Genomic DNA, 26,704 nt, shown 5'->3' with positions numbered 1-26,704 from the left:
GCAGTGCAAGTACTGATGGATGTCATCTCATTCACTGCTGTATGGCATAAAGGATGGTTATGACTGCATGTTTGTATTGCCTCTAGTTCAAAAAGGATGTTGTTTTTTTTTTTTTTTTCTTACATTTTTTTAAAATTTTCTGAAAACATTTCCAATAATTTTCCCAATTGCCAGGGTCAGTGTGTTCCATAAACTGTGCATATATTGTTTCAGGTGACTCTGCATAATAATTTGAGGAAGAACACTATGTCTGGCCATGGTATGATTTGCATTCTGCATTTTTAATAATGTCTATTTTTCAGTCTCAATCTCCAATTGTTAGTTTTCCCTGAACTAGTTGGTGTAAACTACTTACTATTATGTCTATACACAGCACACACTGAAAAAATAACATGCACCAAAAGCTGTTGCTTTCCTTTAGAAGCAGTAGCAGCAGCATGGAGGATATTATACAGCAATACTGTAACTTCATAGACTTGAATGGGCTGCAGCTGTAACCTCATTTCCTGTGTACAGATTTCGCTGAATTTAGAGCGAATTATCAATATAGAAAGCAGGGGAGTGTTGGCGGAGAGTCTGATAAGTGAATAAAGAGATATTCTTCAGTAATACTAATCTTCTACAAATGTCTTATCTAAGGTTGGGTTATTGATTTATGTGGAAATGATAGTTTAATAAAAGCATATGGTGATCCACTTAGAAAAATACAGAAAAATAACAGAGATGATAGAGATAAAAATTAATAGGCCGATTTAATAACATTCCATTTGGTGTACTTCACCAAATCATAGCAACAGATCAGCAATTAACCTCTATCCATTAGAATAGCAGACGCGTTTCGGTTGCTACAATTTAAACTGAGTTCTGCAAATAGGATTTCTATTTTAATGTGCTTTCCATGGAACCTGAGCACATGGGGACAGCTACATTTTCCTACACTGTCAGCATCTTACTCTATGTCATTGTTATCAGCCATACATGACAACAAGGCAAGCCAGACACTGCTGGTTCCCCCCCTCCCCCACCACCACCTTCACATTCGGATGATATGGGATCTTTAAACTATGACACTTCAATATTTTTACCATGGGAATGGGCTAATTAAAATGGAGAGGGAGTACAATTTGCACCATCATACTTTTTCCCTAATCTAAAGTAATCTTAACTCCATCCATCATCTCATTTCTGTCACTATTCCGTCACCATTAATTTATACTATGAGCTCCAGTGTGACAATGTATTGAAAGTACCTGCATAAATTTAACAGATACCATGTACAAGAGCCAACATAAGTACGGTGTGATAACAAACTGACAAGAATCTTGATAAAAGAAAGGGTCCTGCTTAGCGGAGCTTGTGGTCTGTAGAGGATTAACCTTCCATGGGATTACTATATTTGAACATGGTCTCTGACGTATTGGCCGCAAAGAGACAGTCAAGGTAAGAACGTTTGGAGGCAGGAATTATGGAAAAGAAGCGCGCTACAGAAATATATTAACTTTTTTTTTGCACTATTTCACCCGTAAAAGGAAGAAATGTGGAAGTATTTAGGCAAATAAATACTACATATTAGATTATACTATTAAATGAGCCTAAAAGAGCCATTCAGATATTTGGCAAATACTACAGAAAGCTAAAGCAAATAATATAACGTGGCTCAGAAGTATGTATTAAAAAATAATGTAAATCGCATGCGAGATAACGTAATACAGCTTAAATTAATCCAGTCTTTATCAGGAAAAACTCACTAAAGTAAATTTGGTTGTGTTAAAATGGCATTTATTTTATCTGATGGCACAAATCTAATCTAATAACACAGAAAGGGGGGAATTTATTAAAACTGGCATTTTATCCACCAATCTTAAAGTGTTCCCCCAATGGAGCGAGATGCACCTGAAGAGGCTTTGACTTCTTATCAATTCTGGTTCAACTCGGGTGGCCCTCTGTACCAGTATTGGAAATCAGGGAGTGGTATAGATCTCAGCTATAGCTCATGCCACTTTAGTAAATATGGCAGGCATAGGTGTCAACACCCATCTCCATTCATGGTCTTAAACAGTGGTGTACGGCAGGGGTGCCCAATACGTCGATCGCGATCTACTGGTAGATCGCAAAGGACGTATGGGTCGATCGCGGGATGCAGGGATCCCCGATGTCTGCTTGTTCACAGTGCAGGCTGAGAGTCATTTCCAGACACTGGCAGGTGGGGCCAGTGTCCAGAGATAACTCTCAGCCTGCGCTGTGAACAAGCAGACAGCGGGGATCCCTGGGCAGCCACAGAACGCCGCTGTCTCCTGCTGTCACGATCCACCTGGCCCCACCCACATGCTTGGCCCCACCCATAGGCCTGCCCGCCCATAGGCCCGCCCCGGCCCCGCCCACAGGCCCGCCCCGGCCCCACCCTAGTTGATCTTTTGCCTTGGTCAGCTAATAAAGTACCTCACACACTGAAAAAGTGTGAACACCCCTGGTGTACGGGGTGCAGAGACAACAAAGGGGCTCATCTTTGACACAAATCGTTGTCAGGTACCAAAGATGTGCCAGTTCTAAACCAGTTTTGTGTCCTAAGTCTGTTAGTAGGGGAAATTGCTTTTCCCTGGTTGTGCACAACCAGATGTCTTTATGGTTTTATAAAACCAGATACACAGAGAGAAAGGGCTAGCGAATCAGTGGTGGTGGCAGTCTGTATTTGTGGTGTGTGGACTATGTTGGGATGCGATTTATACTCAGTTTTCAGCCCGAATGATGTTTGAGTACAAGATTGAGTAAGAGTGAGTTGACCCCTGACAGATTCATCCGTGCCATGTGCTAGGACAGGTCATATGTGACAGTTACACTAATGAGTTTTTAATTGTTGAAAAGGATCAGGATTTCCATTAGAATGATCCACCGTACAAGAAGTAGCTTTTGATGCCCACCACTTGGTCTTGGAGGCACTGTGAACTTAGCCATGTTCTTCATAAATTAATTCTCTATATTTTATTCAGACACTTGCAGATTGGTGATAAGATTTCTAACAAAGACTAGTGAATCCTAATTCTTAATCTGAATGTAATGCATCCAAGAGAGATAAGAAAAACCATTCAACTAGTTCAAAATAATGGACCAAATTTTAAAATAACTATACTCACATATCTCATGATGTCCTGTCACACTGTTGCTACTCTGCACAGTCCCCTGCTGGTCTTTACTTCTTGCTACAAAGATGACATCCTGACACAAGAACATACGACCACTGCAGTTAATCACTGGTCGTAGTGGCGACCCAACTAGTGGGACATAGGGATCTGACGGGACACAGTGGCATAAGAATGGGAGCGACAAAGGATCAGTGAGATGAGTCTGCGTCTTATTATTTTCATCCACCATCCAGAACAGGTTTAAAAAAGAATCTTTATTCCCTGGACATCCTCTTTAATAAATAAACTGTTGTCTAACGATAAATTCCTTCTACCAAAACCAAATCAGATAACACTGGAGCGGTAAGATAAAAAAAAAAGATAAAACAAAGAATTCCGTCCCAATATAAGAGAAACCTCTGACACCTCTGTTTTCATCAAAAATCATTTCTATCTACAGTAGGTTCAGTTTCTTATTAAGAGACCTGAGATGGTTTGATTAACTTCAAAGCTCCAGAATATCAACTTGACGGTGGGAGAGAGGGGTTTATTTCACCAGTCCCTTTTTTGTTCCATCTAATCAATTTTTCATTAGGGTGAAGGTGTTTATCAGCTTTTAGCACACAAGCTTTGAACAGGATGCGTCAATCTTTGTAATGAACTTATTAATTAGAGCTAATTTAATTCAAGTGGAATTGAAGGTCTAATTAATGGAATGACTGCTTGTGAAGATAGAGGAAAGCTGTGTTGATCTCCAACCTAAACACTGCAAGGGAAAGATTTTCTTTCCCCGCAGCACTAGAACAAACCGATTCACTATGCTTAGATTTATTACATCATGATTACAGATGTCTGAAGGTCACCTCCCGCTTTTAAGATTATGTGCTCCTCAAAGGTTATACTTAAAAAGAAAATATACAATCTGTTTTAAGGCGGCATTAGTTGTCTCAATAAATGCAGCCATAAAACGTCAATTCAACATGGGTAAGCGACATGACTAGTTTACTTTCAAAGACCGCGCGCTCGACGGACATTTCACACAATATTTGTGGTGTAAAATTATTAATATTGGGGAAGTTTATTGTCTTGTTCTTTACCAAGGTTAATGGGAACGTTAGGGATTTTAGTAGCCCTGGTCGGAGCCAGTGTAATAAACAACTCTGTCCATCTATAGTTTTTACGCAACAAATAAAGAAGGAGTAATGTAAGAAGCTGATGTAGCAAAGTTTAAGGAGAACCTTTCACCACTTCCACCAACTTCAAGTCTTTGCATCCTTCAATAGATGCCACTTCATGGATTCTGGAACAGTAGGATTTTTTTTTCTAGCCCCCACCATTCCTGAGAAATCAGTGTTCCATTATGCTAATTAGGTTCTCTACTGTCAGGTGGGTAGTACAGTGAATGAGAAAACAGCTAGGAATGCCCACTTTACAGTATTGGGTGATAAAACTAACAGGAACGGTGGGGGCTAGAAAAAATAATCCAACTGTGAGGGAATCAGTGAAGTAGCAATGAAAAGAGTTCGAATTGGCGGAGGTAACTTGCTGCAGCAATATATTTTATCAAAGAATACAAGTGTCAAGTTAAACTTTGCTACTTGTGTAGGGCTGCTGAATTGCTAGGGACGCTTCCTGTGTCATTATGGATGGTTTTAGAGACCAGGCAGCAGATTCCCCTAGCAATTGTAAGAAATGGGAATGTAATCAACTCAGAAAAGGATGTCTTTAGTTCTTTCATTGAGCTTCTAGAGCTGATATGAGGATTCACACAGGGTTAAAGCACTTCACAAAGCATGAATGTTGACCATAAGGTCAATACTTCCTTTTAAAAAAAACACTCAAAAATGTTTTTTTAGAAAGGTTGGTAAATACATTTTATATATTCTATCCATGGACCCAATGCATGTATTTGAGTTAAGAGCTTTACGTATCATTTGCACCTATGAAGATTTCTATGGATACATTTCTATCATTATAGCCATATGCAAGGACACAAGTATTAGTGGTATTAAATCACTGTCCATGGCAAAAAAAGCTCATACTATATAAATATATTCTCTCTATACACTGTACACTTTATATAGCTAATATACTGCCAAAAAAAATCACTTGTAAGTAGCCTCAAGATGGAGACTCACCTTAGTTAAATTAGCAGTTTATTGGCCAAACTAACTGATTTCTATGGATTCAGATGACCTAATGTGTATGGGGGTCTCTCCATTCCCCAATCTTCTCTCAAGCATGCAAGAGTATGGGGGATTTGGGTAAAATAGCTGAACAAGTGTTTGGTTGACAGCTATTTAAAGAATATGGCAGACTTTTGTCTAATGCAAGTATGATGAATACATTCAGACAAAATGCAACTCTTCTTTATAGGTGGTGGCGCTGTTCCAATATTATTTGTTCTGGTTAAAGGTCATAGCTCTCATTTGGAAAGCTTGTTCTTTAAATACAGACCAAACATATAGAGAAACTATTCCACCTCCTTGCATCAGCAGCAAAGACATTAATTCTGCTGTAACTGAATCCGCTGAACTCCTCTTCAATAGATCCAAAAAGTTGACAACTAGGGTTGAGCTGATCTTGAGATTTCAGGATCAATTTCCAGCCGATCCTGATCACGAAATTTGCTCGATCGCCGATCAAGATCCGATCTTTTCCGATCGCTCAACCCTAGTCAATGCTTCTCTATGGGAAAAGTCACTTTTAGGGTTGAGCCGATCTTGAGATTATAAAATCTGATTTCCAATCATTTTCCAGCCAATCCCGATCGCAAGCGTGTAATTTGTTCGATCGCCGATCAGGATCTGATCTTTTCCGATCCTGATCGCTCAACCCTATTGACAATTTTTCCATTTGGAGGATATTTCCTCTTGGGAATCCCAATGTCACCACCAATCTTTATTGGTGGCCCTGGAAAGTCCTTCACATTTTCCTAAAGTTTCTACCCAAATTTGAATGGGTGTTTATTTATTTATTTATTTATTTTTTACAGAACCACCTTCACTTAAACTTTCACGTGACCCTCGCGTAATATTTTTATGCATTCTATACCTCTATTACTGTGTTACAGTTTATAGAATGTAAATTTATGAAAATTGGAAATATAACCTTTATTTTAAAAAAGCTATGTACTGTTATGTGTAGAGCCAGCTAAGCATCTGCCTCTTAAAGCAGTTAGGACATTCCCTGGAATACAGTGCCCCGCAGTCATGGCTACTGCTCAATTGTTTTGTTGATGTTTTGTTAAATTTAGATGGCATTTGTCTTTATAGAGGTTTTATGAGACTTTAATATTGACTGATGTGACCTCTTCACTACTTACCAAGTGCAGAGTCATACATTGTATAATGGCTATGCTCAACCCCATTCATTTGAATAGGGATAAGCTGCAGTATGGCCATGTGACTGATATACGTAATGTCAATGGCCTGAGAGGAGGAAGTGGAGCTTAATATAATAGTCCCAGACAACCCCATTAAACGATAGGAAAGTGGAGAGAAGAGTTAGCATACATTATTGCATCACACTAAATATGTAGGTTACCATTCTTACCAGTTGAGCAGTCAGGCCCAGTCCAGTTAGGATCACAAGTGCAGCTTCCAGTTTCTTGAATATAAGTGCCATGACCCGAACACTGGTCGGGGCACATAGATTTTAGGATTTCACAGTTGGTACCACCCCATCCTTGGTTGCAGTGACATTCGCCATGAATACAAACTCCATTGTTCGAACAAAATGAATCCAGGCAGTCAGCTATAGAAAGGAGGAATAGTTAATTACAGTATATTACATATCCTCCGTGTTGTTCTATAATAAGACTTTACATTGACATACCATTACTCCAAGTATCTTTTACAAGGTAAAAGTTAAAAGTTTTTCGCCTTGAAATCTGAAGAGCGAGACGTAATTTAGAATAGTTAGACAGCAGTGATTTCAAGGACCTATGCTGTATAAAAAGCACTGAGGGTAGAAGAAAGCCGTACTCTTGGCACTGACCAAGACACAATGTGACAGTTTCAGCAGACAATTGCTGTTGTAATGTATCAGCTGAATACTCTCCATCTTCCTGCGCTGCCATTAATGTGCTCTGGATGATGAGACTTAATTCAGCAATTTGACTCAATAAAACATTACACTTGTAGGGTCAATGGTCTGAAAATTTAATTCCGGGGACTTAATTGCATTCCTTTGCACATGCAAATCAATAAAAACAATTTGATCAAGGAAAGAAAATGGTGGCTTCCTCTTGAAGAAGCCAAGACAAAATGGTCTGTGCGCTACATAACAACATCACAGATTTCCTAATTATATCTCATTATACCCCTAGTCATGTATCATGTTTCACATCAGTTTGGGTTTTTGAGGAGTGTTAAATGTATTGGAAAGGAACAGCTTCTCTTCCGTACATCAGGCACATTGTATATCTCATTTTAATGAGATAGTGTATGAATTTAATGTCTGAAAACGTATACACCTTGAAAAATTAAGGATAAAAGAGATTGTAGCCTATAATATGGGGTAACAGACATAAAAATGTAATTGAAAAAAAAAGTGGTATAGGAATAAAAACGGAGGTGATGTGATATCTGAATAATAATGCAAATAAGTAACAAGGTGATATGCTTGGCCACCAGTTACCCCTCATTCACATCTGCGTTTGGTAATCCATTCAGGGAGTCTGCAGGGAGACCCCCGAATAGACTACTGAACGCAATTGCAAGCGGTGTGTAGTGAAAGTACACGGACCCCATAGACTATAATGGGATCCGTGTGCTTGCCACAAGATCTCCGCATGAGTCATGCGGACAGGAAAGTAGATTGTGAAGTACTTTCCTGTCCGTATGTTCCCTGCGGAGATCTCACGGCAAGCACACGGACCCCATTATAGTCTATGGGGTCCATGTGCTTTCACTGGCACACTGCTTGCCAGTGCCCTTAGTATTCCATTTGGGGGGGGGGTCCTAATGTGGACTCCCCCGAATGGAATACCAACGCAGATGTGAACCAGGCCTTACTGTCATTTTGCAAATGAAGCATATAGTTGGCCGTCTAGAGCAACACATCTGTTCATTCTTATACATGACCGCATCCAAAATCCCATTTCTATTTACCTTCCTCACAGTTCTCCCCTTTATAACCTGCATTGCAAGTACAAGATCCCATGATGCATATTCCATGGCCACCACATAGAGGATCCACGCACTGGGTACTGGGCACATCACATTCGGTTCCTTTCCACCCGCTATAACAGAGGCAGCGTCCCTTGGAGTACTGACCATTTCCACTACACAATACAGGACAGGCTGCTGTGAAATATAACATGACAATAGAAGAATTAGGAGGGTTTGCATTGACACGCAAGCAGCAGACATGCTCACATAAAGAAAAACAATGCAGGATGAAGCGAATAAATATGTCAGACAGTTTACTGAAATACTGATGGTTTGTGTTGATCCATCTTAGCTGTATTTGTTTAACAAAAGAAAACTAATTTGTGTACCTCTCGAACAATCGGGGCCTAGGAATCCAGGAAAACAATGACAGGTTCCCGAAACACACTCGCCGTTACCATGGCAATTTCGGGGACATTCCACAACGGACTCTGCAAGTAACAGATTTGGAGAGACTATTTATACAAGTCTGTAAATGAAAGACGTGCTGAGCTGTTGTAATCCAGATTGCACCGTATACACACTTTCTCTTACGGTTCCTTTCAGAACCGTCAGCCATTATGATCAGATGAAAAAAAAAAAAAAATAAAATTCCGGACTTGCTAACTAATTCGAGGAAAGCAAATATTGACTTATTCCCTATAATTGCTGGCTGTGCTGGATGGAATTAGAAGTTTCAATTTGCTATGACAAGAATGTCCGGGACGCAGAGTATTTTTAATGCAGGTTGACTAATTTATAATGACATTGGTGCTCACTGGCTTTGCAGATAGTTAGACAATAATTAGCGGAGACATAAATGCACGTCAGTCATTCTGTTCGCCAGCCAGTGAACTTGGACCTCAGGCTCGATACAAAACAACAGAGAAGCGGAAGCTAAAAAATGATTTTTGATATGTTATCATACTGTATGAACTGCGCTGTCTCACCTTTCCTTGGCTGTCAGCATGGCTAATTTTACACATGAAGCCATAGAAATTATTTTACCTTTTAACTTACTGTATGGTTAGAGATAAAGTCGAAGAAACCCATTACCTGTTGAGTTGTAATGATAAATGGCAGATTGGCCAGTTGCTACAGCAACCCTGTCTTAAAGAAGTATCACATTAATCTACAACAAGGTTACGGAATGTGAACTCATGAAACGTTCAGACTTTGCAATAAACTTCCTGTTAAAATTATCCCTCGAGATGTCTACGCTGAAGCGGGAGGGAAAAGTCCATTGCTGGGTCTATACTAGCACCTACATACTTACAGTGGGTCAGTCTTTCCATCTGCACATGGCTATACAGTCTATCTTCTCTGTCCTCATGGACACTCCTGTATGCCTGCACGCAACGTTTTCTAACTTTTAGCAAAAGACATCAGACCCCACCATTAAGCATCATAATACACTTCATTACCTATATATATCATATACCTAAACATCCATACCGTAAACTAAAATAGTGGGACTACCTACCTATTACAATGGTGTTGAAGGACACTGGTTCAGAGTTCTTGCCATCATTATAAAATGCAATGTGCCAGATGCCAGAGTTCAGATACTGGATGAAGCCAGCCTCGTGAATGCTGACAGACCTTGGGATGCGTCCTGTCTTCTCCGATTCTAGCAGGTTGCGTTTTTCTCTTGAAATTAATCTGCTTCCTTCCAGAAGTTCCACAAAATCGTACTGGAAACAAGAAAAAACAAGATGAATCGACTCTTTTCATCCAAACAAAACATTGCTCTCTATATGTGTATTATGTGTCAATCTGGTCATGGTATAAGACGGTCAAGTATACTGGCATAAGGAGGAGCAAAGGGATTTGGATCTCGAAGGCAAAGCTCCCAAATCTCTGCATAAAGGGCTACGGGAGCTATACTTTACATCCCAATATTGAGCTACATATTGAACTACATACTTCACTGGGGACACAACTGCAGCCCTGGAGATACAGAAACCAGTCAACAAAATCCAACATTGGTCAAATTGTTACAGAAACTTTCATCCATGCACACGACACTTATTTTCATATGTATTTTGTTCGCAATCTTACAGATTTCAAGGAATTACAGTAGGAGCCATATACACCTCAATAGGTGACACAATATAGACACAATATGGCCATAGCATTGTAAGTCTCTTCCAATTTTTAGTGACATCTTAATATTATTTGCATTTGGTTTGATTTATCTCAATAGTTATCTATAGACCATGCTACAAAAAAGATAGTCCTAAAACATAAATTATTAAAGTGTGCATTGCACACCATACAGCATATACAAAAGGATCGCCAACAATAGTGTCTGGTTCAAACTGGACTGGAATCTGAAGAACCTGAATCTATCTCTCGTTCTTTTTCCTGGTATGTGGGCAAGGCACCTAATATGAGGTAGTAATGGCCCCTCACTTACCACAAGCTATCTATAATACTGGTGTCTTCTTATATTGTAGACAGCGGTTTGGGCCCCTAGGCTCCAGGGCCTGGTATCGATTACTAGTTTTACATCATCTATGACTATGTCCTTGCTAGATACACTACTGGGTGGAATACCGTTCGCTCACAGCAGTGGTATATATTGGGGTAACTTCCTCGAAAAGGGTGATAACAGATACTATCCTTAAACCTTACATTATTCCTGCCTGAAAAATCCCTTGAAAAAAGCTTTTCTCCTTCACATTTTATTGACAAACAACTCAATAAGAAGACAGTCTGAACCACGTAGTAACCGGATGAAGAGTAAAAGGCAGTGGTCAATTATTGGAGATCTAATTACTAAATATTAATATATTCTCTTCTTTGGAAATAGCAGCCCGGAGGCGGTTATGTGGCAGTCTGTGAACATATTTCATCTCGGTAATTGGTTCAGTAATACACACAGTATGGTATGCTGATATCTTCAGATATCCAAGGGATAAAGCAACAAAATAGTTCACCATTTGGCTAAATTATTCTGAAAAGTATTAAATCAATCTGCAAACTGTGTCCGACTTCTGCCCCATATATTCAGTATCGTCACATAGTGTAATGTCCTTGTCAGAACAAAAGTGACTCCGAGAGGCAAGAAACACTGTTTCCATATTGCAGCGATCCGTCAAAGTTTACAGGCTTAGTGTACGAAGAAGATTAAAAAAAAAGAGTTTGGAATATGTATTTGACAAGGGCATTTGGATGGAATTGGTGTCTGGTAATGTTCTCTGTACATTTTAATATGCATTTGTCTGACTGTTTGTTATGTGGCCTGTCCCTCACCTTTGTCTTTCTCCTCTGGCACCGTCTATGTGTGGTGTCACATACACATTCCATTCTGGGCGAGTTTTGATTCTCTATGCATTTGTCTTTGGAAAACAATAAGGTAATATAAAAGACCTTGCTCTTAATCTTCCGAGGTGGCTTCACGCGCTTCCCACCTGCTGGATCTATTTGCTTTGTGAACATTAACTATCATTTGTAATTTTCTCCACTGTGAGAAACTGCAGGAAAGGTACATTGCATAAATAGACATATATCAAGGGCCTAGCAGCAAGAAAACTCACCACTAACTAGATGGAACCCGCGGCTTTCTTATAAGCAATGCAGAAGGGAGCTGGAGTTGCCCAGATATGTGGGAGATTCATTAGCTTGTCTGGGTCTTTAGCCCTTCAACTTCTCCCAGGGTAGGTTTTGCAGCAATTTCAGCTGGCTAGAACCCCAGCAGGGTCCTGCTCTCTGCCAGCATCAGTCATCTCCACTAAACTTTCCAACAATTAAGTGCCAGGAGGTTCAGATTTGCCCTAAGTTTTATGGTTTCTGAGAAGAAATAGGAAATGGAATTGGCTCGCAATAAGCCTTTGCTTTCTGTATTGAATAAAACCTGACGTTATGTTGCTTTTAATTGTTACAAACGAAAACTATTAATATGGAGCATTTGGATTGTCTGTCTGGTTTGGAGTTTCAGAGGTTAATATATAGAAAGATCTCTCACTAGCAATGCAAACTAGACTAAGGAAGCCACAAGGAGGTCAAAGTATTCCTCAAGGCTGCTCTTTGTAGCCCATGGGACAACTTTAGTGATCCACATCCTGCTTGTTCCTGTCTGCAATAGGAGCCGTCTGCTTGGGAAATACAAGAACTGAAATTACTCAAATACCTAAAAAATGGTTCTTTCAAGTGTAAGTGTGTGTGTGTGTGTTGTGTGTGTGTATGTGTATATGTTTATATATACATACATATATGTTTACTTAGGTTGAAAAAAGACTTATGACCATCAATTTCTACATTTCTAAGACATTCTATTGGTCCAGAGAAATGGAAAAATAAAATTCTCAAATACACTAAAGGAAAGATTTCAGCCTGACTTCACACAAATAATTTGAGACATTGCTGCCAGTGTCTGTACAGTCATCCCATTTAAAGACCTGAAATCGGCCATACTATTACAGTGGATGTCGTGAGAGAGTGAAAAAGGAGCTGTCACTTAGTACAAAATACCATCTTGCCATCATTTGACTGCAGGGGCCTTCACACTTGTGCCCGTATCCGCCCACTGGGTCTCCATCCTATTCCCCAGTGAAACTGGATAGGGGATGGCTTGCCGGTGGTCAGTTTTAAAACCCATTCATTTGAATGTGTTTTTAAAGCAAACCACTGGTGTCCGCCTGCAGCCTCTCCACCTGGAAACAGTTTTTTTTTAGCGGGACACAAAGTCGGACATGCAGGACCTTGTATCCGTCAAAAAAACCCTGTTTTCCCGCGGAGAGGCTGCAGGCGGACACCAGTGGTTTACTTTAAAAACCCATTCAAATGAATGGGTTTTAAAACTGACCGCTGGAAAGCCGTCCCCTATGCGGTTTCCTCAGGGAATAGGATGGAGACCCAGCGGGCAGACACGGGCTCAGGTGTGAATGCTCCCTGCCTCTGTGCTCCTGATCAGTTTGTCGTTCCTACTGTTAAAATCCATACACCCATTCAAAATATGTGGCCCCTGAAAGACTATATGTAAAGTTACTCTTATTCCCTAAGTGGGAAGGAAAATGAAGAGCAAGCGCCCACTTGGTGCATAACAGCTAATCTTCCAGGGGTCATATCTTGAATGAGTAGAAGGATAGTAAAAATAAAAGGGAGACAGTGAATATCAAATAACGTATGACATTTAGTATTTGTACAGCTATTTTGTACTTTTTATATTGTACAACCACATTCAGTGAAACTTTACAGTAGACAAATCTCCAGATGTTCAGGTTGAGTCATTTTTTTCATGCAAAAATCTTTATTGACTGTAAACCAAGTTACTATTGTATTAGAATGTCTCAGCTTTCTGCCAGTGGCTCATAGACTGGCCATGTCCCAACCAGGGGCATAGGGCCTTAATCGAATAGTTTGTGTGCGGTGCCCATAAGTGCGATCCTCTGCACCTCTCAACTATAGTGATGGTCAAATTATTATGATTACTAATGATGCCTTATAAATTATTACTGATGATGAAGGACCATGAATTATTATTATTATTATTATTATTATTATTAATAATGTACTGGGTTATTTATCACCCACTATATTGAACTCTGCTCATCTTAAAATTCTCCAAGTTTCTGCAGGCTTCTGTTGCAATGACGAGGGTTAACCACGGTAAGAAGTTTTCTCCCTACATATCAGACCGATGAGGCAGATACACATTACAGTCATATTCCTGATGGAATGAGAACAAGAACTTTTTTCATAGAATATTTGTCAGGTAATATGCAGGCTTCATAGCACAAAGTCACTAACCATTAACTTTAAGGATCACCATCTACAGCAATAATGTACTATTCCGTTTCTATGCCTATTGATTTCCATAGCAAAGTTTCTCCTGTATGTTGTGATATGTCCATGTATTATGTGAAATGAACTACATAGAAACTTCCAATCTATTCTGTCAAGCCCTAGCAGCGAATGAAATGGAAAAGGAAACCTCGGGCACGATCTATTTAGGATTGGGTTTAAGTAACAAAAGGCCGAAGCTGGGGGAAAAAAAAATACAAAAATGTGATAATGCTCCGTTAAACCCAACACAACCTCCTTGACTCAATATGACAGGCTCATAGGCCTTTATACTAAGACACAATACAAAACAGGTCAAGTGGACTATTTACTCAATGCGGACAATAGCGGCACTGATTTCATTTGGCACACATCTTAAATGTATTTTTGAATCAATGACAGTAATGGATCACCACAGGCTAAGTCTGCTGGGCCTTTTTTTAATTTACACTTGAAAAGGTCTAGACTGTGTACACATGCAATTTGCTCATTTCTAAAAAAAGTCTATCAAAATGAAACACTTATAACCCTAGATATCGAGGCACAAAATGGGCTGCTAATGGAGTTGTTGAAAGTATGGGCTTCAGGGATTGTTCGATTTTTTTCCCCCTCTTTCATGAAATGCTTTATTACCATTTTGTATTCAACTCTATAAGTTACAATTCCGTTGTGACAAACATAATCACAATGGCTATCTATATTGTTTCAAAGCATTGCCTTGATGCTTGAAGCATCCAGACTGTGCTTTCCACTTCTCCTTCCACCTGCAGTCTTCTATTTAACCGAAAGAAACCGGCTCAAAAATCAATGGTTTATTTTGTTTCACAAATCAATTGCAAAATGTTTCGGAACCGTATGCTGATGCCACGCACCGCTCTTCTCATGACTGCAAATGTCAACTTCAATTCTATATTCTGTTCCTAGTACTAGGATTAATGATCATAACATCAAATTTATAACACAGATTTATTACAGAAACGTTACTTGCTCTGGGCTGATGAGGCCCAAAAGGCCTGAACAGCTCTGTCTACAGATGACTTACTATGGCTATCTGAAACCAAGCCAAGACTTCTGAAGTGAGTTGTGACTTGTGAAAGCCACATATAATGGATGTAGGTATATACATATAGGGAACATTCCTTAAAATATTCCTACTTTCAGGACTAGGTTAGTGTGTAAACATTCCACTCTCTCAGCTCCAGCAGGTTACACATACCTCCCAACTGTCCTATATTCAGCTGGACAGTCCCAGATTTTGGATCCTGTCCCACTGCCCCGGTCATTGGGAGGTATGTCCCCCATTCAACTCTCTGGATGCAGATGAGTTGAATACAGTGGTAAAGCAGGAGTGGACAGCTCCTGCCTCACCATTGTGCTCCTGCATGCTCTGGCTCCAGGAGCTGAAGGCATGATGTGATGACGTCACATTGCACCTACATCTCCCTGTACAGTCCAGGACAAGAGACTACAGACAGAGCATCAGGGGAGCGAGGTGAGCTGAGTATCAGTGTCTTACTATGTGCCAAATAGTGCTGAAAAAATCTGGCTCATAGTAAGACAACTAAAAGGTGATACAAACTTAGACTAGACAGCTGAAAGATGTGTCAGATATATCACCTAGCATCAGTCACTGTGATAAATCTGGCAAATTTTAAGACTGCTTGCACAGTCTTATAATTATTAAACCTGGGCCAGTGTGTCACATGACAGTAGCAGTGATGTCTCCTGCTCTGCATTGGTTTGCACTATATGGTGGTGTTATGTGGGCTTTATATGCCGTATGTGGACACTGCTATGAAGTATTATTATGTGGACACTAGATTGTATGGGCAACATATAGAATTATTTTGTTATAGTGTAGCAGTATGAATTAGGCATTGCATGGCAGTGTTATTTTATACATCCTGCTTGGTACCTTAATTGACTTATATCTCAATTTTATATCCACCATTTAAAATAGATGACGGTCACAGCTTATCTACTGCCCCTCATCTGAACAAGGACCATTGCATAGGTCACAGAGCATGTCTAGAAAATTCTTCCACGGAAGCCATGGAACTATCTCTAGACTATTATGCCTATGGTACCTATGGCTCCTGTTAGGCATATCTCTAAATGCTATTAAAAACCGCTCAGATAAAATAGTGGTCCCTATAATGATGGGCTGTAAATAGAATTGGAAAATCTATTATAAGGAAATACATCAGATCAGATAAAATGAATATGTATCACTATCACATATAGCTGATCCCTTCCCTTTAAGACTGCGACTTTGACAATGTACACATATAATACCATAAAAAGTCAAAGAACGGTTTACAATGTATTTGTTCTACTCTGAATGCAAGATACAGGCTTTGTCAGCACTTTCCAGCCTTTGCCAGTCATTTGGTGGTCTCTCACTGAAATACATGACAAGGTTGGGTGGGGGCAATCTGGATTGACTTGTCTTTTTCCACCATTAATGAAACAAATTCATTCCATTCAGCAAATATAAAGGATGTATGTTCTCCTTCATTTAGTTTTGCTTTAAGCCATCAAAGTCCTTTGTTATTTCCAAAAGTCTCTTTAAATAAACATATTGATCCTCGTGTTGCAATGAAACTGACATTCTAGCAAGTGTCACAAAAGACTCTCCGTCTAGCATTGATTGGCTTGAAACGGACAACCAGTGTCAATTATTCCTGCCTGATGTATATGTGATTCCTCTGAACAAGTAGAAACCTATTGTCATGGGGAGGTTTTGTTGTTTCTTGCAGGCTTGGTATAGACAAAGACAGCAGCCATTAATGAATTGCTGAATGTACGTGCCGTCCTGTCATTTCTATATTACTACTCAAGAAATCTTTCTCCAGCCTTATCTATCCCATATACTGAAAAATGAGCAACCAGTCAAGTATGCAAATGATGCTATTATGTGTAAAAGCAATTGACCCTATCATATTCACTAGGTCATTCTCATGGGTACTCGCTGCCAGGATTACTAGTAAAACTATTGAACGCATTTCTATCCTGCCTAGAAATTCCACCATGTTGTACTGTGATTAATTCAGTTTCATGAGTCTTAGTAAATACTTGTATTCCCCATGAAAATACTATTTTCTTACACATCTATATATCTACAGTGTTCCTCTGTTATTCTTTGAAATTTCTGAATACATTGACAATTGGGTGTTACCAGTGCAGAGAGTGTCTTTAGAGGCTATCTGCCTCTCTGTAATGTGGCTGCTGACTACAGCTGAACAGCAGGGGTCCCAGGTTTTGGACCCCCCACCAATCTGATATTGATTATCGATCCTAAGGGTAGTGCATAAGGTTGGGCAATCGGGATCGGAAAAGATCAGATCTCGATCGGCAATCGAGCAAATTTCACGATCTCGATCGGCAGGAAAATGATCGAAAATCAGATATTAAAAACGATCCTGAAATCTCAAGATCGGCTCAACCCTACTCCATAAACATAAAGTAACTAGGGTTGAGGGATCAGGATCAGGAAAGATCGGATCCTGATCAGCGATCGAGCAAATTTCACGATGGAGATCAGGATTGGCTGGAAAATGATTGAAAATCGGATTTTAAAAACGATCCTGAAATCTCAAGGTCAGCTCAACCCTAGTAGTGCATCAATATCATTAGGACTCTGTAAAACTGCTTAAGGCTAAGGATTCAAGCTGCAGGAACACAGAAGAAAATAATTTTTTAGCTGCGTTCTGCAATGTGGGGCCTTAGCCTAAAGGGGTTTCTGAGTCTGATAGACCACATGGGAGACACAGTTTTTACAGTACCAATAGCAATGTCCACTTGTCAGTTTATTCATAAATTTCTAAGAACAACAGCACAGACAGTCAGCAATATTAGAAAAGATACTGAAGAATTTATTATATTATGGGGAATTCAATTAAATAGACATAGGTCAGAAGAGGGAACAGGTCTTTTCCTAACTACCCCAATAGTATGGGTTCGCTTGCAGCCTGATAAAATCACATATGTGAGCACTGGCTGGGAGAATATAATATATTAATTCACAAGTCTCAAGTATTATCCATTTCAACCATTTTGAGATGTCTATGTGGTCAATTTGTCCATTTGTTGCCAGATTTCTTGTACTTTTTGTTTTATTCATGTTGAGCAGTTACACTGCTGTATTAATTTTAATGTCAGTGAATGAGGGCTATTCACATGGCTATTATTTCAACATATAGGTCATGTCCTATTTTTGGCCATTTGGGTGCCCTTCGGGGCCATTTTTCATGGCCAATTTGCACCTTAGGCATGGAAATCTAGCCTTATTCTACTTACTGAATACTTTTTTTGTGGTATTAAGACAATACACTACTAAATTGGGGTGATTAAAAAGGATAAAGTGACATTTTTGTGTATACTGTAGCTATAGTATCAACAAGCTAAAAACGTCAATCACAGGGTAAGCGAATATCTGGCCACATTTGGTCACTATGTCATTATCTGTCAATAACACTTTATCGTGGCATCAATTCATGTGGTTATCCGCTTTTTCAAAAAACAAATTTCTGTAGTGACCTTATTTCATAGAGACATGCAGTAACCTCATGTCATATAAAACCTTGCACTGTTGGCCATGGTGAACCTTGTTGTTCACCAATCTTATCAGATAGTATATCATGTCTTATCGTTCTCACAATCATAGTAACTCCCCATCTGTGAGCCACCTTTCCCGTGAGACATAATAAAAAATTAGGCCATCTGAACATTGACAAACCCATTAAAATTGTCCCCATTTCATTCTCTGGTGCTCTACAGTAGAATTCTTTTTAGAGAACAGTGACAAAAGTAAATCTGAGCACAGAATATCTGTAAACATGCAAAGATATTAACTTCTCTATAATGTAAAATTCATACACTGCTGCTGTCAGGAAAAAAAATCTAATGCCATATATTAATATCTCCCATCGTTGCTAAATGACAACTCCATATACAACCTACGTAGCCATGTAATATTTCAATGTCTATCACATGCTGATAATGTCACATTCAGAATACAAGATGGAGGATCACAATATGGTTGCCTCATCAATATTTCCATATACAGTGGATTGATATCTTGATAGAGCCGTGGAATCGTAATCGCTCTGTATATTCGCTTACATTCTATATCAGAAGACATGTATACCATAAATGGAACCATGCCAGTCAAATGGAACCAAATATTTTAGAACACTTTTGTTCAACTTGAGACCATACAGGATTTTTGAAGGAGTTGTCCCATTCAGCCCAAGGTCCTATATCTAACACCCCGTCAAACAGATGAAAGACACTGACAGCCACGCATTTAACTCCAAGGAAAAGTAGTATAACATGGTGGCCATTCAAATGAATGTTATGAATGAGTGACTGACTTCAGTCTACTCGGACGCTCATACAGAGCAGCTCTCCATGTGGCCCATGGGCCCAAGTTATATGCCTAAAACGAGAATGAAAACAGGGATTGCCTGTTTAAACAGGACTTTTCGCCACCTTCATACCATATACCATATACCAGTAGTCCAGAGTAATATAATGCCGCTCTAGTATTGCAGATGGCATGTGTTTATCATCCATAATCTTACATTTTCATTTATATGCAGAATAAAAACAACTTGTCTTAGTTGAGAAAATATCCCATGCTCTGCTAACAAGATGGGATAATGTCAGCCTAGTATGTTCGCAGGTGTCCTACATGAAGCAGCATGCAGTGGGAGATTAGAAATGGTAATGCCAATCACTTATACGTTTCCCCCATCCCAGTCATTAAACAACATATGTCTCATCGCCGGGAATCTATAATATTACATATACAGTTGTCTCTCCAGAGAAATTGCAGCGCAACTTGAAGCAAAAACACATCTTAAAGATGGAAATATCTCGTAGATAGCCAGAAAGGGATTATTAAGAAGCGCAATTGACAGTATACCGCCAAAGAAGGGTTTTCCTATAAACAGCAGCTAAGGAGTACCAACCAGTTCTCTTTCCACCCCCTTCTCCTCTGTAGCAATTACATTGTGGCAAGAGGAAAAAATATGGAATGTGTGACATACAAGCCCAACAATTCTCATCTGATAAAGAAATGCAAAGACAGAAAATCCATCATTACTTGAGTGTGCGATGGAGGTAATCCTTTCCGCCCATATACTCCAATAAGTGCATCTTTCTGAAGGGTAATATTAAACTTTAGGAACTGTGGCTGGTCAATGGAAATTTGTGATCTCCAAAATACACCCGGAGGAATCTCTTGAACCGCTCTCCGACCAACGTCCAGTTCTCCAGAGTCAATTGTATTGTTTTCCCCTCCAAGACCACCAGATTTTCCTAAAAAAAAAGAAAATATTTCTCAGTTTGGACACAAGCCAATTCTAACACAAGGAATGTTTGCTATTAAGCCTGAATGCCATATATGTATAACTTGCTTCTCACAGTGTTATGGAAATAGAAAGAATATGGGTCACCAAAGATAAAATATAACCCAATTCAATAAAATAGAACAGGAAAATATTCCAAGAGAAGAAATATATTTGGTATTTACTTCTAGAACATTGCAGAGCACAGGACTACGACTTAAATAGTCTATACCCCTATCTTTAGCCTTCCACATCCATTGTATAATCCATTAAACACCTTACATTTACCTCCTTCATTTTATAAGCATCAATCAACGAATAGCCATATAGTCCACAAGTTCCCAGCACTCTGTACTGTTCAAGTCCTATAGCTAGCACCGAACAGTACAGCACACATACATCATTTTTTGGTGGTACCCCACCCAGTGCCCCCATTATTGAGAGAAGATCTAAACTATGTTTATCTTCTATTAGATGGTAGGGATAAGCACCTGAATGCCGAGGGTACTACCGCTGCAACCTCCAGAGATCAAGAAAAATTGGGGTCTTTAAGTCATTTGGGTGAATAGAGTAGCAGTAGGCATGCGTGACCACTGCTCCATTCACTTCTGTGGGACTACTACGTCATTCACACATTCCACCCCAATTCCAGAGCAGATTGTTTTCAATGGAAGGCAGAAATCGCAGCAGGACACGGAAAAAATAAGAGTCCTACTTGATCTTGTTGCGTTTCCACCCGCGGTGTCCGTGGCTCGAGACTCCCTCCGTATTAGGCCTATTCATCCAGGTCTAATCAGGAGTGGGATGCCACGACGGAATGCTGATACATAAAAGCTAACAGCTAGCCCACGCAAAAATGCTAGCGGTGGAAAACGAAGAGGAATTTCTTCTTCATTTTCCACCATGTGAACAGACCCTTAGTACAAATTGAGCCAGTACTCCGAATATACTCCTCTTCTATGACAGTTTTCTGGCATAGATCTCTTAGTAAATTACCCCCACTGTACTTATTAGAGGTCATGGCTCACAGATAGTGGTAACTTTACTGATCTGTTGAATCTATTTTATGATATTATCTTATTATACAGCAAGCTCAGGTTCACCATGTTGGAAGGAAACAATTAAACAGCTCAATCGAGCCATAGCGGTCCCATCTATTAGACATAAAACATCAGTTATTTCATACTTTATCCCGTCTCTAGAAAACAAAGACGATCAATTTAATAATCTTACGGAACAAAAGCAGAGACAAATACCAGGGTTCTAGCACCTGATACACTAAGTTTTGAGTTTCTATAGCTCAAGTCTATCCTTTACGCAATCAATGTAAAGCTATTTTTACAATATTCTGAGCTGAATAGAATATTCTACTTAGAATTCAAGAGTCATACTGTACAGCATGTCACATAACGGTCTGCTGATTTAATTCCAATGCTTGTAATAGCAGATTGTGAGCAGAGAGTTCATATCTGCAGCTATCATCACTTGTTCAAACACTGACACATATGCCACATTTATGCAGAATAATTTGGCCAGGTACATCCATTGCTAATGTGCAAAGGAAACCATTAAGAGAAGTGGCTGAGTTTGGAGGAGAGCAGACTGCGAAATGTGTCTTGCTAATCAGTAAGTCACACAGCAAGGTGAAATATTTATAGGCAATCGATAGCATGCCATCGCCCCATGACATAACCTTGGATGGAATATGAGCGCTATGGAATGATTTCAGGTAACATATTATATGTTTGTGTGCAAATAACCACACAACATAACTTCACACGGCCGAGATTCTGTCATACACAGCAACCTGCATGAAATAGGAAACCTGCTGGTAAAAGGAAATGAATCAATATTCTTTTAAGTGATACAATATTATATCAACTTCATCTGCTCTTTGCAGAGGGCAATACAAGTAGGTTAACCCTTCATGCTCAGAAAAAAGAACATTCAATGGAAAGAAGATATATTAAGAATATGCAGTTAATACAGGTCCATCGTCATGGGAATCTTCATATATGCTAATAGTCAAGGGTGCTTGTAGTATTGTATGAATGCATTTTATGTAAAGTGCAGGAAAACATGCTAGGAAATAGACAATGAGAAATAGTATAAACCAGGGGTGTGCAACCGTTTCTACTACAAGGACCACAGTGTCGGTGGCACACCAAGGGTTACAATAAAATGTCAAGGGGTATTATGGGAATTTATACAATATCACCAGTATATGCTATAAATATCAGACGGGTGCTAATTCCCCTTCTAGGATTAATAATAATAATGATAATAATAATAGGACTTCCAACTATCAAGAGAATAAGTGTCCCCAGTCAACACTCTAGAGAAGAGAGGATCCTGCATGCATGCAGTTCTCTCCATCGAAAATAAGGGGCGCTGTGGTAACAGCCTAACAGGGGATTAACTTGTGAATGTGCCGACAGTGCAATTGCACCTTAGCCCATAAGCCTTAGGGGACTTATAAAGTGTCTCTTCCCCATTATGAGGAGTCCAGTATTATAAATATACATTATAGTTGGGGGCCCTGGTAAAGATTTGGCACAGGGGCCCAGGAAGTTTATATTATGCCTCTGCAGCCTCCCATAAACTATAATGGAGTTGCATGAATATGCCATACTTTTAGCCCATATACTCGTTTCCGGTGTGTCAAATAAGGGTGAAAGGCCTCTATTCTTCCAATACTGTATACAGAGAACCTACTGTATAGCTAAATACACCGTGCACCATTAGAACTTGCTGTCTCTGCTCCCGTTCTGTCTCTTTCTGATATAGAAATGGCTGGGGACTTCACAGAATACATTGTGGGCTGCATGTGACCCCCCGGTTACAGGTTATGCACCCCCGGTGTAAACCAATCGAAAAGAAAAAAACTGAGTGAATATGATCTCCTGCATCAAACATTACATTGATGTGTCCTCACTTGTCCTCCCCTGTAAGTGAGATAAAGTATTCCTTATAGCTCTATTTGTGATTGTGCCTCGTACTTTGTCATTGTCCTGGGCGAGGACTGAAGACCAGAGAAAGAAATATAGAAGTCAGGGGTTTAATTGGTGATTGTTGGATCCTATTGCACCGAGGACATGACTTGGCATTCGAGCAACCCAGCTCTAACAATGCCTGAAGTTCTGAACTCAGTAGGTGCACACTAACAATGAGAACGACAAAAATAAGCACCGCTAGAAAAGGAAATAGTGGCAGAACAGATATACAAGGGTATAAAAATAAGTAGCACATGACCTAAATACTGCAGATATGTTTAGATCCTGTAAATTAGGAGGCGGGGAGAAAATACAATGGATCAGAGTGTGTGTTTATGTTGGAACGTAGCAGTAGTAATAATATTAATATATTATATTTGCTTCACAACTCATAGTAATTGTAACCTTTCCATCTTATGATGTATAGCATGGAGGTAAACGAAACCTGTCTGCGAAATCTGCTAAAAATAATAGCATTAATTACAGGGTTAATGGGCTATTCTAGAAAACAAATGCCATACTGCGTCATAGTAAATAGGATTTCACGGGAAAATATCATAAAAAGCGAGCAATTACTTCTAAAATATCGCTTGCAATTTCTTACCATTATCACCGGCGGGCACGTATACAGTATGTGTTGGCACCACTTCGGAATTTACTTTTCCATTCTCAAAAGTGTCATTTTCTGTCTGCTGTAGCTGCCAGTTGAGGCCAAACAGATGCATGGCTGAGGGAGAGAAATACAGAATGTTAAAGGATTTTTTATAAGACACAAGAATGATATTTGCTGGCTGATGGAATAAAACGCAGCGCTGCACACGGCATAAACAGACCTGATCATCTCATGCACACAGACAGTTATACGGCTTCTATGCTCCTCAGTGTTTTATGGCCTCCATTCCCCAGTGTGCACCATACTTCATACTGATAAAGAACACTTCCCTGATTTTCTTATCTCTTTGATTTCAGCAATCTCTGTAAGAAGCTGGTGCAATGTTTTCTGTGTTTAGCTGTGTGAGAACCTGCATATTCACCACATCACTGGGACCCTGTGAGCAGTACACAAACTTCCACTACATTCATTGATCTCAATGGCAAACAGAGTGCAAGTATAAACTTTATAGGAATGATTTGGTAGAGCTCAGAGGCAAAACATGGTATATTGTATGCATTACTGGTATTCCTTTATACAGCAAACCATTTCCCATAGATACTAGATGGGCTGACAAATTCAGTTTCATTTGGTTTTAACCACCCCTGGTAATACAAATCAGACCTGAACCTTATGATTAGGTGAGATCTATTATTATTATTATTATTATTTATATAGGTGTGTGGAGTCTTATTAAGCCATGAGCGCTCCACTGCAAAGGAACCTGGGAAGAATATGCAAATCTGACTTCCATGATGTAATTAGGATGCCAGTGTCTCAAGTATGCACACCAATAGAGGGCATATGCTGGTCTCTCCATATGGAGTGATGATATCCCACTAACCTTGTCTAAGTCTCTCACCTCTGTCAGATCAGTCCTCTCTGCGCCAAGCTGATGAGATGCAAGTACATCGAAACAGCTGTCCTTGGCTGAGAAGACTGTATCTGGTATAATCCCAACATCATTGCAAACAAAGGCCTCTGAGAAGGTCGGCATGATGTTAAAGGCAGCGCTCTCTATAGGCTTGCTTGACTGAGACTCTGTCTTCCTAATTACATCATGGAAGACAGACTTGCACATTCTCAGTCAGCGCCCTCTATTGGTGTGCATAATTGAGGCACTGGCATCCTAATTACATCATGCAAGTCAGATTTGCATATTCTTCCCAGGTTCCTTTGCAGTGGAGCGCTCATGGCTTAATAAGACTCCACACACCTATATGGTGGTCTCTCCCTATGGAGTGACGCTATCCCCTTAACAGTGCTTTTCCTTAATAGATTGTAAGCTCTTGCGAGCAGGGACCTCAGTCCCATTACGTGAAGTGACTATTTCTTTGTAATGTATCTTGGAATGTATCTGCGGAATACACTCACCGGCCACTTTATTAGGTACACCATGCTAGTAACGGGTTGGACCCCCTTTTACCTTCAGAACTGCCTCAATTCTCGTGGCATAGATTCAACAAGGTGCTGGAAGCATTCCTCAGAGATTTTGGTCCATATTGACATGATGGCATCACACAGTTGCCGCAGATTTGTCGGCTGCACATCCATGATGCGAATCTCCCGTTCCACCACATCCCAAAGATGCTCTATTGGATTGAGATCTGGTGACTGTGGAGGCCATTGGAGTACAGTGAACTCATTGTCATGTTCAAGAAACCAGTCTGAGATGATTCCAGCTTTATGACATGGCGCATTATCCTGCTGAAAGTAGCCATCAGATGTTGGGTACATTGTGGTCATAAAGGGATGGACATGGTCAGCAACAATACTCACGTAGGCTTTGGCATTGCAACGATGCTCAATTGGTACCAAGGGGCCCAAAGAGTGCCAAGAAAATATTCCCCACACCATGACACCACCACCACCAGCCTGAACCGTTGATACAAGGCAGGATGGATCCATGCTTTCATGTTGTTGACGCCAAATTCTGACCCTACCATCCGAATGTCGCAGCAGAAATCGAGACTCATCAGACCAGGCAACATTTTTCCAATCTTCAATTGTCCAATTTCGATGAGCTTGTGCAAATTGTAGCCTCAGTTTCCTGTTCTTAGCTGAAAGGAGCGGCACCCGGTGTGGTCTTCTGCTGCTGTAGCCCATCTGCCTCAAAGTTCGACGTACTGTGCGTTCAGAGATGCTCTTCTGGCTACCTTGGTTGTAACGGGTGGCTATTTGAGTCACTGTTGCCTTTCTATCAGCTCGAACCAGTCTGGCCATTCTCCTCTGACCTCTGGCATCAACAACGCATTTCCGCCCACAGAACTGCCGCTCACTGGATGTTTTTTCTTTTTCGGACCATTCTCTGTAAACCCTAGAGATGGTTGTGCGTGAAAATCCCAGTAGATCAGCAGTTTCTGAAATACTCAGACCAGCCCTTCTGGCACCAACAACCATGCCACGTTCAAAGGCACTCAAATCACCTTTCTTCCCCATACTGATGCTCGGTTTGAACTGCAGGAGATTGTCTTGACCATGTCTACATGCCTAAATGCACTGAGTTGTCGCCATGTGATTGGCTGATTAGAAATTAAGTGTTAACGAGCAGTTGGACAGGTGTACCTAATAAAGTGGCCGGTGAGTGTATTTATATCTAGCTTTGTTCTATTGGATCTCAAATTCTTAGACATTGCTTTTTAATATA

General features: G+C 40.0%; 1 protein-coding gene across 19 annotated transcripts in view; it reads right to left on the bottom strand.

The window, feature by feature from the left end:
• Positions 1–26,704, bottom strand: part of TENM3 (teneurin transmembrane protein 3) — a 949,896-nt gene that overhangs the window by 150,423 nt on the left and 772,769 nt on the right. For all 19 annotated transcript variants that reach the window (XM_075258516.1, XM_075258530.1, XM_075258522.1 and 16 more), the window contains 6 exons: positions 24,010–24,132; positions 20,169–20,383; positions 9,756–9,966; positions 8,623–8,724; positions 8,234–8,428; positions 6,675–6,875 (listed from right to left, as the gene is read on the bottom strand). In XM_075258516.1, the coding sequence (XP_075114617.1) occupies positions 6,675–6,875; positions 8,234–8,428; positions 8,623–8,724; positions 9,756–9,966; positions 20,169–20,383; positions 24,010–24,132 (1,047 nt within the window). The remainder of the gene's footprint in view (positions 1–6,674; positions 6,876–8,233; positions 8,429–8,622; positions 8,725–9,755; positions 9,967–20,168; positions 20,384–24,009; positions 24,133–26,704) is intronic.

The sequence above is a fragment of the Leptodactylus fuscus genome, chromosome 1, assembly GCF_031893055.1.
Source record: "Leptodactylus fuscus isolate aLepFus1 chromosome 1, aLepFus1.hap2, whole genome shotgun sequence".
NCBI classification, from domain to species: Eukaryota; Metazoa; Chordata; class Amphibia; order Anura; family Leptodactylidae; genus Leptodactylus; species Leptodactylus fuscus.
This window is presented reverse-complemented; position numbering and strand designations above follow the sequence as displayed.